This window comes from Protomyctophum parallelum, assembly GCF_964188405.1.
Source record: "Protomyctophum parallelum genome assembly, chromosome: 6".
In the NCBI taxonomy this organism is placed as follows: Eukaryota; Metazoa; Chordata; class Actinopteri; order Myctophiformes; family Myctophidae; genus Protomyctophum; species Protomyctophum parallelum.
In genome coordinates, this window is record NC_139701.1 from 1,248,803 (window position 1) to 1,261,830 (window position 13,028).

General features: G+C 44.6%; 1 protein-coding gene across 1 annotated transcript in view; it reads right to left on the reverse strand.

Annotated features, from left to right (window-relative positions):
* crtc1b (CREB regulated transcription coactivator 1b) overlaps positions 1–13,028 on the reverse strand; it is a 36,590-nt gene that overhangs the window by 14,111 nt on the left and 9,451 nt on the right. The window contains exons 5-10 of the mRNA XM_083767353.1: positions 12,865–12,959; positions 11,165–11,253; positions 9,627–9,670; positions 5,999–6,222; positions 5,283–5,434; positions 1,135–1,359 (exon numbers count right to left, since the gene is read on the reverse strand). Coding sequence (XP_083623479.1) covers positions 1,135–1,359; positions 5,283–5,434; positions 5,999–6,222; positions 9,627–9,670; positions 11,165–11,253; positions 12,865–12,959 — 829 coding nt within the window. The remainder of the gene's footprint in view (positions 1–1,134; positions 1,360–5,282; positions 5,435–5,998; positions 6,223–9,626; positions 9,671–11,164; positions 11,254–12,864; positions 12,960–13,028) is intronic.

Below are 13,028 nucleotides of genomic sequence, written 5' to 3' on the forward strand. Positions count from 1 at the left end.
GCACCTGGCTACTTTTAAGTGCAGATGAGAACCTAATTTCCCCTACTGAGTTGCGGACAATGTGACCCCCCCCCCCCCTCTCTCCCTCTCTCTCATTCGCTCTCACGCTGCACACTGTGCACAGCAGCACAGCCCGTCGCAGTGTCACAATATAATTAATCTATAATGATATTACTGTATGTAATTATTAATTTATATAATATATCCTCTCGCAATATAAACACAAACTCGCTCTCTCTGTGTGTGTGAGCAACTCCCCACAAATAAACTATCTCATTCTGTTTTGTAATGTTTTTGGTTCTGGAAGGAAATGTTGCATAACAGTTATATAACTGCAGGACTGGCCGGTAATATTGCAGTAGCCTACTATGCGGAACTAAATGGCATTTCGTTTTTTGGTTGCGGGAGGGAGAAATTAACTACGGGTGGTCAGAAATGAAATCATTGCGGGGGCGGACTGGAATGGACAGAAATCCAACGGGAGCAGGCAAGAGCCGGATTAAGAAAACACTCCAGGCAGCGCAGGGCTCTAGTCCAGGCCTTTCCCAGGCAGCGCAGGGCTCTAGTCCAGGCCTTTCCCAGGCAGCGCAGGGCTCTAGTCCAGGCCTTTCCCTGGTAGGAAATCATCACCAGCCACAGAGGAATACTGTAAAGTATAATAGTCACTGAGGGGTTTTGTACCAGACGTACACATTTGGGGATTCACCAGAATGTATAGCCACAGTACCTTCCTTGGTTCTTACACCATTGTTATCTAAGTAAAAATGCTTAATTAATCTAACTACTACCACATTTGTTAACCAAGGAAAATACTTAAAAGATGACAGAACTCCTGGTGCCTGTCTTTATAAGCCTCTACCAATGCCATGACCTCTCGAGAAACAAATTCAATCAATTTTCTCTAAAAAGGTGAACAACAAATGAATTAGCAAGGACAAATTATTTTCTGGCAGCTGTCAAAAGCAAAGATGTGTTAATCGCAATTAAAGTAAACTTATTTTACAATAATGAAAAATCAATCTCAGAGCTTCTGCCAAAAAAAAACACAGAGCCATTTGGACGATAGAGAGAGAGGCTCCATTACTAGAATTAACCGTATCAATCATTGGACATGAGCAGCAGGTGTTCTCTTACCGAGTTGATGTTGATATTGGTGATGTTTTGGCTCTGGGTGTCCGGGGAGGGGCTCTGGGTGGCCGTGATGTCTGAGATGGCCGTGCTGGGCAGGCTGACGAGGCAGACGGCCTGCTGCTTCTGGAGGTCACTGAGGAGCTGGGCCTGGGCCTGGGCCGTCAGCTGGCTGAACAGAGGGTACTGGGACAGCTGCAGCTCCAGGGACATGGCCTCCATCGGCACCGGCTGAGGAAGCAAGGAGCAGAACAATTCATGACGGTCTCTAATAACAGGAATGGAAACTTAATTAGCGGTTATCTGGGTAACCTGCTTGAATCCCCCCTATACACGTATATTAGCCTACATCCTTGCAATGCAAATTGAAAACATTTCTTACTGTAGTGGAATAGCTTTTCTTCACCTTTTGACACTATGGTAAATGGTGCATTAATATAGCAGTGTTATCCCAAAGTGCTTTTTCACCCATTCAGTCACACACACACACACACACACACCACTGACGGCACCCGATTGGGCTACAGCAGTGGTTTTCAACCAGTGGCCTGGGGACCACCAGTGGTCCTTGAGGGGGTTCCAGGTGGTCCCCAGCTAAATTACGGAGAGTTGGTAACCTAATGGACCCTCAGATCTTGATCTTTTTTTTTAAATATATTTTTATCCCACGATTTTGTAACCCATTTTTCACCCCTGTGTCAATAATCTAATGTGATCCTGGGCTCTACACACCCTCCACCAACCTAGTCCCCATATATGGAGATCTTGAACTCTTGAAACGCGTGAAATGAAACCAACGGTCTCAAGAACGATCGTCGGACCTCTCGCAGAGCAAGTTCAGTCAAGAAACTCAGTGCAGTTGCCGGTGGCTGTTCATTGGGCCACCTCAGCATTTACCAGTTACCACCTGTGGTTTTGGATCTGCTGTTCAGGTACGGGGGATTCGGAGTCCCTATGGTTGGGATCTGCTGTTCAGGTACGGGGGATTCGGAGTCCCTATGGTTGGGATCTGCTGTTCAGGTACGGGGGATTCGGAGTCCCTGTGGTTGGGATCTGCTGTTCAGGTACGGGGGATTCGGAGTCCCTATGGTTGGGATCTGCTGTTCAGGTACGGGGGATTCGGAGTCCCTATGGTTGGGATCTGCTGTTCAGGTACGGGGGATTCGGAGTCCCTATGGTTGGGATCTGCTGTTCAGGTACGGGGGATTCGGAGTCCCTATGGTTGGGATCTGCTGTTCAGGTACGGGGGATTCGGAGTCCCTATGGTTGGGATCTGCTGTTCAGGTACGGGGGATTCGGAGTCCCTATGGTTGGGATCTGCTGTTCAGGTACGGGGGATTCGGAGTCCCTGTGGTTGGGATCTGCTGTTCAGGTACGGGGGATTCGGAGTCCCTGTGGTTGGGATCTGCTGTTCAGGTACGGGGGATTCGGAGTCCCTATGGTTGGGATCTGCTGTTCAGGTACGGGGGATTCGGAGTCCCTGTGGTTGGGATCTGCTGTTCAGGTACGGGGGATTCGGAGTCCCTATGGTTGGGATCTGCTGTTCAGGTACGGGGGATTCGGAGTCCCTGTGGTTGGGATCTGCTGTTCAGGTACGGGGGATTCGGAGTCCCTATGGTTGGGATCTGCTGTTCAGGTACGGGGGATTCGGAGTCCCTATGGTTGGGATCTGCTGTTCAGGTACGGGGGATTCGGAGTCCCTGTGGTTGGGATCTGCTGTTCAGGTACGGGGGATTCGGAGTCCCTATGGTTGGGATCTGCTGTTCAGGTACGGGGGATTCGGAGTCCCTATGGTTGGGATCTGCTGTTCAGGTACGGGGGATTCGGAGTCCCTATGGTTGGGATCTGCTGTTCAGGTACGGGGGATTCGGAGTCCCTATGGTTGGGATCTGCTGTTCAGGTACGGGGGATTCGGAGTCCCTGTGGTTGGGATCTGCTGTTCAGGTACGGGGGATTCGGAGTCCCTATGGTTGGGATCTGCTGTTCAGGTACGGGGGATTCGGAGTCCCTATGGTTGGGATCTGCTGTTCAGGTACGGGGGATTCGGAGTCCCTATGGTTGGGATCTGCTGTTCAGGTACGGGGGATTCGGAGTCCCTATGGTTGGGATCTGCTGTTCAGGTACGGGGGATTCGGAGTCCCTATGGTTGGGATCTGCTGTTCAGGTACGGGGGATTCGGAGTCCCTATGGTTGGGATCTGCTGTTCAGGTACGGGGGATTCGGAGTCCCTATGGTTGGGATCTGCTGTTCAGGTACGGGGGATTCGGAGTCCCTATGGTTGGGATCTGCTGTTCAGGTACGGGGGATTCGGAGTCCCTATGGTTGGGATCTGCTGTTCAGGTACGGGGGATTCGGAGTCCCTATGGTTGGGAGTCGGGACTGATGCGCTTGATCAGAGTAGATCCAATCCAATTCATCGCCAAATCATAATACATATATATTTTTATATTTTTTATATTCAATAAATATATATTCCTTCCATTCATGAGTTGTCCTGACTGAAGTTAAATTATCGTTAAACATCGGCATTACTTAATTAACAAGAAGTCTACACAATTAAATCAATAATTATTTTGATTGTTTGCCTGTTGTCTCTCCTATAACAACATATCATGGAATTATGGACAAAATGTTATTTAAAGTTTTGGGTCTGAGAGGCTAAATCTCATCAAATGGTGGTCCGTGGCTCAAATGCTGAATAAATAATGGGCCTTGACATGAAAAGGGTTGAAAACCACTGGGCTACAGTAAGGGGCCGTGTACCAGTGATGCAAATAGCCTGCATCCTTAAGACTCACTAAATTGAGAAAGGACGCAGTCATGTTGTCACGCCCCGGGGGTCCTGGGATGCAATACTGTACTCACTACTCAGTACTGTACTCTAACGTCATAAAATGTCCCTGCGACCCATCTAAAAGACCACCCCTGGGTCCAGGGACCCATTACATTCAAAACCTATTTACACATCACTGGTGTACACAATTTACAATTTACAATTTAGGCATTTAGCAGACGCTCTTAATCCAGAGCGACTTACATTAAGCAAGAACAAAAGCATGGGAATACATCACATAAAAAGCATTTATAATGAAACATGCGTAAGCTAAGAAAGTAACAGTGGAATATCTATATTATGAGACTATACATATAAACTATATATATATATACTACTATGCTATACATATGTACTATGGCGTGCTATGACTATATACAATGCAATTATAGTGCTGTCTACATAACATGCTATAAGTCTGTATCAGATGCTATCTAAGTCTACAGAAGTGCTATCTAAGGGGTTAGGGTAAGTGCTATGGGCCATGATGGAGTCTGAAAAGGTGGGTTTTCAGACTACGGCGGAAGATTGGGAGTGATGCTGCAGTTCTGACTGCAATGGGAAGTGCATTCCACAGTTTTGGAGCCAGAAGGGAGAAGAGTTTGGGACGTGTGGAGCGTTGTCCCGGCGTTTTTAGTGAGGGTACTTCCAGCTTCCCTGCGTTGGCTGATCTGAGTGCGCGCGAGGGTTTGTAGGGTTCAATCATACTTGCAAGATATGGGGGAGCCATACCTTTGGTTGCCTTGAATGCCATGCCATACACAGAAAACATTCTGTGAGCGGAGGAGCACTCGCATCGAGCATTTATCGACGGCCGCAACGTTCAAACCTATAATGGACCGTTGCTGTGCTCGAACGTCGTGTCATCCGTATTATTAGCACAATTAGTCGTTGCTGAAACAACGGTAACCGTCAGGCTGTACATTACTGGGTTGACTGACAGAGCCAGGAGGATCAGAGTGACATTGAAGACCATGCTTCAAGCGCTCAGGGCACTTCTTTACTACAGAAATGCATGGCAGAAGGCTGCTGGCATAGTAGACATCTATCCTGGGGTAGTGCCAAGCCAGGCAGGTGACGGCGGTGGCTCAGGGGTAAAGTGCCTGGATGGTAACCGCAAGGTCGCCAGTTCGAACCCGGGCTCCCCCGAGTTAGTGTTGAAGTGTCCTTGAGCAAGACACTGAACCCCTAATTGCTCCTGATGTGCATGGTTTCTGCTGCCATCGGTGTATGAATGTGTGTGTGAATGGGTGAATGTAATGCACAATCTATGTAAAGCGCCTTGGATAAAGGCGCTATATAAATGCACCATTTGCCTTACCTGGGTGATGTTAACAGGGGAGGACAGGGTGGGAGACAGCTGCTGGGGGGAATGCTGGAAATGGAGGTCAGCGCTGAGGGTGAGTGGAACCACATTGGGTTGTCTGCGCTGTGACGAGACCGTCATGGTGGGCTCAGAGGAGGAGGTGATCCCTGACACACACACACACACACACACACACACACTTCAATGATCTTCCCGAAAGCATTTTTAATAATTTTCATTAGGCAGTCCTAATCTGTTATTTGTGAAACAACAAGAAAAGAGCCATGAACACTAGTGCTGTTTCTAAACAATTAGCACAATATGTAGCATTGTGACGTTTGGGTATTATATTAGCATTCTAAACCTATGTTCTTGCTGTACTATACAGTGGGCAACTAGTTTGAGATTTTATGAAATATCAGAGACAATTAGGGTTTATGGAATATGCTTCTGAGCTGATCTTTTTGCCATTTCCAATGTATTCTATAGCTGGTTTGACCCATTCTAAGCAGATGAGTCTAATTCTTTTTCAGCATGTCTAGTATGTATGATGTGTGTGTACAATTGGAAAAACAGCTGAAAAAGGAGCGCTCGTTTTCTTCGACGTCACCGCCCATGCTACAAAACCTCCCTTGAGTCCTTCCCCCCCTCAGAAATGGTACTGTGTAATCATGTATCAACTTTAAAATGCACAAATACGTTGAAGAAGTGGCTGAGTAGTAGCACTGTACCATGGCTGGCCACGCTGATGCCCAGGTGCGTCAGGTTGGTGGTGAGGCTGCTAGTGCTGTTGGAGGAGCTGAGGGAGGGGAAGGCCACGCTGTCCTCTGGGTCTAGAGGTGTGGACAGCGGCGGGGGGAACTGGATGTTGGTCAGGTCGGGCAGAGAGCCTCCTGTGTTGTGTGCTGCTGGGAGAAGAGTCGGGCTGACCTCCTGGTCCGGTGACGGGAAAATGCTGGAAGACAGAAATGCCCGAAGATGTACTGTGGTTCTTTTGGCTCACGCTTGGAAGAGTGGAATTTTGAAGACGGCTTATTGGAGAAGAGAGAAACAGCAACAAGGGGGTGAAGACCAGCGCTACTGTAGGTACAGAAACTGAGCTCGGTTTCTATGGGTCCAGTACCTGGCTGAACGAAATATACTGGAGGACAAAGAATCACACTCCGTGTGGGGGTCCACAGGGGGTCCCCGGAACTTCCAGGCCCACATGAACGCACCCAGGGTGCCGGCCCGGTTCCGGCGAGCCGCCCCACAGTTAATATGTGTGTGTACTGTGTGTGTATTAGGCTGCACAACAACTAATTGCGATTAATTTAGATTAATTAACAACTGAAAAATTTATCGCGATTAACTACAGATAAATTAATCGCACCTTTTTTTTCACCGCGGAACGTTTCTCACTGGGCGCTTTTCTATAGTACTGAAAACTGGAAATAATAAAACACCCCATTTTGTGTTGCCTAGAACTGGAGGTCTGACAAAAAACAGTAACAATATGAAGTACAGCTTTGTGATGTCACTGAGATGTACTTGTTACTGTTACTGATTTCTTTCAGACCTCCAGTTCTAGGCAACACAGAATGGGGTGACTTTTTATTATTATTTCCACAACAGGTATATTAATGACAGTAAAATGTTGAAAATGAGCGGTATCATGTAGTCAATAATCATTGATTCACTGGGATACCAAAAAACATTAAAAAAAAAGGTTTCTCGCTGTTCTCGGGTTGAATATTGATATGCGATTAAAATGTGATTAATCTAGATTAATTAACTACAAAGCCTCTGATTAATTAGATTAATTTTTTTAATCGAGTCCCAGCTCTACTTAAAACACAGTTCTAAATGCCTAAAACGAAACTGTATGGCTGCATTTCACTGGAATGGATACCAACAACAGAATATATGTGACCAGTGCCAACAAAACATGCCTCATGTCGCCTTTTCCATTTTTCAGATTTTTACAGATTATTAAAGTACAGAATGTAAGCTTTCATATGATGTATCATTCAATGAAATTGGACAATAATTGAAGGAGATATAACCATTTTAAAATGACTGGGGCCTTTCACCCAAAGCTGAGAAAAGCCCTTTTCAATATTCACAACATTTTATCACCTTAGAGCTGGACAGAAGTGGGTGTGACAATGGGAGGGACAAGAGACAATAGGACGTTTTAGCTGTCAACAGTGCAACACTAGAAACACTGACATGTTTAAGCCAGTAGAACAAACAATGCAATTTGTAAGGTGCCCCAATAAACCCTTTTGAAAGTACTAAGTATTAAATACTAAGTATAAGTATTCAAGTATTAAATATTAAGTTAAGTGTTCAATTTAACTTATACACTACCTGGTTGTAAATAGCTGCAGTACACCATTTTATGCAGGTCTACTTTAAGCAATCAAAGTCAGACAATTGACCCAGTATTTTAAATAAATAAAATCGACGCATCAGGCTATGATGTTGTGCGCTTGTAGATTTGCTATTTTAATAAACAGATCTGTCCACATGCAGTCACAATGCCTGGTGTCTATTTAGTGTGCAAGGCTTACATCCGGTCTAAAGGCCACCCACTGTCTGCGCTGATTTATATACACAATACATACACGATCCGTATCCTCCCCTCACCGGATGTTGAATTAACAGTACTAACGGCCGTATTTGAAAAGACGTATCCAATCTTTTACACAATAAACCGATTTCCGACATTTCCTTTTCACTTGATACCGTTTCGTAGAGAGGGCCTACACAAACGTTCTATATACCAAATGAAAGCCTGCATTTCATAGTTTACATAGTATATAACCTTTTTTTAAATGAGCAAGAAATGAGCGAGTTGTGATTAAAAGAAAAGACGTGTGATCTCTTTGCTCTTTAACACACAACACAGACGGCTAGCTAGCTTCTAGCCTGTTGTTTGTTGGTGAAAGACTCCAAGCTGGGAAGTGTATTTCAGCGAGTAGCTATACGTGGTTTTGTTTATTTTCTGTAAAGTCTAACCCAAATGCTCCTCCATACTATACTAATACTTCTGTGTTTACAAACACAAGCACGCTAATGGGCGGTGATCAGAGCGTGAAACCTGAGGACAAAGAGATTCCAGGACCAATTGTAAACAACATGCAAATCTCGGAACTGCGCTCTTCTGCCCCAGAAACTTGTTAAAAAACAAGCCCACTTTGACGTATAAATGTATACATTTCATTTGCCCAAATGAACAATCTGTTTGAATGAAAACCTTCTTCAACATTCAAACTGTATAAATATGAAAAAAAAAAGAAAATCACATAAAAAAAAAACGAGTTTATTTATTGATTTAAGGCATGTTCATTCTGGCGACATGAGGCATGTTTTGTTGGCACTGGTCACATATGTGCACAAGGGCAAACGCATCAAATTAATCCCAACGATTCCTACGGTACTACAGAGGGGAAATTCAGTAAAGTAAGGTTGATTGCAAAATCTTGTAATTATATAATTGTTTTATGCATTTTATTAAGCACTGTTTACTAGGCAGAAACTCTACTCAAGAGAAGGGACGATTGGTTGGGGAGGCCTCTACATAATCGGTCGGGTTAAGGTTAGGGTAATCTCTCGAGACACATTTTCAAAGGAAAAGAGGCATTTTTTTTGTTTTTTTGTTGATGAGTTCCCAGATTGGAGTTAGGGTGACATGGCACCGATTTGTTGACACAGATCATGAGCCACTTTGCGACCCACAATGTCACAGTTGATAATAAAGACTTGGTTTTCCTCTGCACAGGGAATTCTATATCAGCGCCATCTGATTATCATTGCTGTTTGACCAATGGAAACAACTACTTCCATGTTTTACCACCTTTTACTGTAGCTGTAACAAAGGTACCTGTAGTGTGTACACAACATTATGGTAAAAATGGCACAAAAAAAACATACATTATACTTCTGGCAAGGACAGTGGATAGCACTTACTAAGTGGAAACTGGAAACACACAATGATCAGTGGGCATGGCATGTCTATTGTCTACCCAAGATTAAATCACCTGATTTTTTTCAATTATTCTTATTAATCATGCATTTTTCCACTGTTTTTTTGTGGATATGTAAACTGAATTTATTTGATTTATTGATTTTTTGACCTTATTTGTGTTGTTCCACCCACTGCTTGATACCGTGACCTATGGGTGGGGTACGCACATATTGAGTTAACGTTGTCATTTAATTGCATTGAAGCAGATGAGTGTGCGGGTTTATTCCTTTTCGCATTGTCTATGGATGAGCGTGCAATTGGAAAAACAGATTGAAAAAGGAGCGCTCGTTTTCCTCTACGTCACCGCCCATGCTACACAACTGGCCCTCTCTCCAACAGGTACTCACTTGATTCCAGGAACATCACATGTGTTGGAATTTGATGAATCGTCCTGAAAAGAGAGAAGATAAAACCCAGTAAACATGTCCTAGTGGTTGGTGAACATTACACTACAAACTAGAAAAAGTGCCCTTCCGGGCACAGGTCTCCACCAGGTTATCCACAGATCCGTGCAGTTAGAGGTAAAAACACTTTTCGGCCAGTTATAGCGCCACCTTGAGGCTGAGTTGAAATTGTTCATGTGGCATTTCGTCCTCGGCCTAGTGGGAATGTGGGTGCACAATTTCACGGAAATCACGCGATGTGTTCATGATTTGCAGCATTTTGTTTGAAACTGAGCACTCCTGTGAACTTTGGAAGCCAATCTTAACCAATCAGGATGGAGTCTGATAAATCTGAAAGACCCGTTTCGTTGAATGGCTCTAGAGAGACTGTGTACCAATTTGCGTGATGTTTGGACAAAATCTGTAGGTGTACTGTGCAAAAACTTGTTTTGCACAAAGCGGCCTCCTGGTGGCGCTATAACAGGCCGTTCTGGAAAGTTTGGGGCAGAGGTTCATCGTTGGCATCCAGGGAGTGTGTGTGCAAAATTTGGCATCGACCGGGTTAACGGTGGCCGAGATTAGCTGGTCACGGACACACGGACGGACACACGGACGGACACACGGACGGACACACAAACGGACGGACGGAGTGCAAAACATACTCTCCCCACATGCCTTCGGCCTGGTGGAGACAACTATGGGCACTAAGGATCCATCCATCTGCTCATGAATGTTCTTTGGTCATGCCCTAGTATTAACAATTAAGTATTAAAGATTTTAATGTTGCTGTTATTATCTATACTAAACTTTTTTGTGCTGATCTTGAATCTCATTGGGACTACACCTGGAAAGACAAAGGTGACATAAAATAATTGCTAAGTAAATACGGAAAAGATAAATCTCATGATTACATTTACAACTAAGTCATACTGTACTGTATTTGTGATGTGGACGACATCATCAGATTCGATGAACAACCATAAGCGTGTGTGTGTGTGTGTGTGTGTGTGTGTGTGTGTGTGTGTGTGTGTGTGAGACTCATCTTACAAGCCACTGGACATCCAAACGTAGCCAGTAGCCAGTAGGCCAACGAAGTTGCTGACATTTGTCAAATCAGCCTCATGGTGAGGCTATATAAGCGGGTATACAGGCTTTAGTTTAGAGTAGACATACTATTGGTCCGACTTTAGGCCGATAACCTCAAACCCTAACCTAACCTCAAACCCTAACCCTAACCCTAACCCTAACCCTAACCCTAACCCTAACCCTAACCCTCAAACCCTAACCTAACCCTAACCGCAAGCACGGGAGCAGCGCATGTCCGATGATCTACAAGCTCATAGCGCGCCACCGAGTGGCGCACTACGAGCATCGTGAAAATATTTATTTCAGAAAACTGGAGGATTTAGAATATTTATTTTTAATTTTGAGGACAGGCCTAAATGGGTTAAAACAAAACAAATCAAACGAACCCCTTGTAGCCATTGCCTTCCCATCCATACCTTCTCGTCATCCCACATGTGTTTCTGTGCATCGTTGTCCACCACAGTAGATTCTGACTCTTCTGCTCCAGGGACCGTTAGCAGCAGCACTGTAAGACACACAGACAGGGACCGTTAGCAGCAGCACTGTAAGACACACAGACAGGGACCGTTAGCAGCAGCACTGTAAGACACACAGACAGGGACCGTTAGCAGCAGCACTGTAAGACACACAGACAGGGACCGTTAGCAGCAGCACTGTAAGACACACAGACAGGGACCGTTAGCAGCAGCACTGTAAGACACACAGACAGGGACCGTTAGCAGCAGCACTGTAAGACACACAGACAGGGACCGTTAGCAGCAGCACTGTAAAACACACAGACAGCTGCATGCTAATTCACTACGACAGTTAATCAAACCAATTGATTTAATTGATTGGAAAAAAGAAAAAAAGATTAGAAAATAAAAGATTGATAATCAAAAGCCAATTTAAAGTAGCCAATCTACAACATGTTTTTGAGCTTGTTATGAGCTTGTAAATCTGTTATTTGAACTTTTTGCACCACGGCATTGTTTAAAGAAGTATAGAATAATGCTTAAGAGGTTAAAAAAATACAAAACAAATATTTAATTTTATTGATAACTGTTTCAATTAATGGAATAATTGGGAAGTGTTCCTAGTATTAAATTAGTTCAACAAATGAGTCACTGACATTGCAGCCAGCCATTGTAAGTAGAGTTTTGGGCACTTGCTCTCAATACGTCCACAGTAGGAATCTTGGTTTGAGGGCAGAGAAGCATTCACAGCGATAATCACACCAGATTCAAGCACACCTAAAAATAGTAAGGTGTCAAACAAAAGACAGGGGAGAAGCCATCTATACTTGGCAGGGTGTTCCATAAAGGGATAGATGCCGTACTTTGAAACCTTTACAGCCGGTTACTTTTATTTATTTATTTATAAAAATAAAGAAAAACTAATTATCCCATGATTTTGCAACCCATTTTTTCACCCAGTGTCAATTATCTAATGTAATCCTGGGTACTACATTTCCTCTGCCAACCTGGGAGGCAGCGGACTGAGCTCATACTTCCTTCTATGCATGAGGAGTCCAAGCTGCTTCTTTTCACCTGACAGGGGAGTTTCCCTGGCCGGACGTAGCGCGTGGAAGGAACATGTTATTCCGACCAGTTCCGATCAGGCGCAATGGCTGGCCAGGGGGAGGTAGTTTAGAGACCAGGATTGCATGCACACAGAAAGGCCCTTTCGCCAACCCCGCCTCGGGTATGGGCACTGATGACGCATCGAACCCAGGAGCTTCTAGCTGTGAGGCGACAGCACTACCGACTGTGCCACCGTGCCCCTGGTTACTTTTTTTATGAGCCACATTCAGACTGATCTTCCTGTTGATCATGGAGGCTTGCATCCAACAGAGCAGAGCCTACTTCACCAAAATGAAAGATTAACCATTTACGTATTTGTCTAGCCTACGTGTGCTTGTCACGTTTTCCATAATGAAACAATTACAGTGCATCAGGCCAGCCAGTAAGTAAGTAGTACTGCAACATGCAGCATCCCATATGGAATACTACATAGTTTTCACTTAGCACATACAGTACATATTTTACGAAGAGTGTAGATCTTCGGGAAACAAAGAGCAACAACCCTCTTAATACCATTGTGTAAATGTATGAATAAATAACAGATCTGCCATTACCTCGTTTAGGCTGGAGCTCCTGAGAACCCCCTGCAAATACCTCCTGGGGCTTAGGGTTCATGGTGCTCTGGTGTAAGGCCGAGTCCGAATTTGTTCTGGGCGTGTTGGACAGGAAACAAAAAAGTCAGCCAAATTGTAGTCTCTCAAGCCAAACAATTACAACA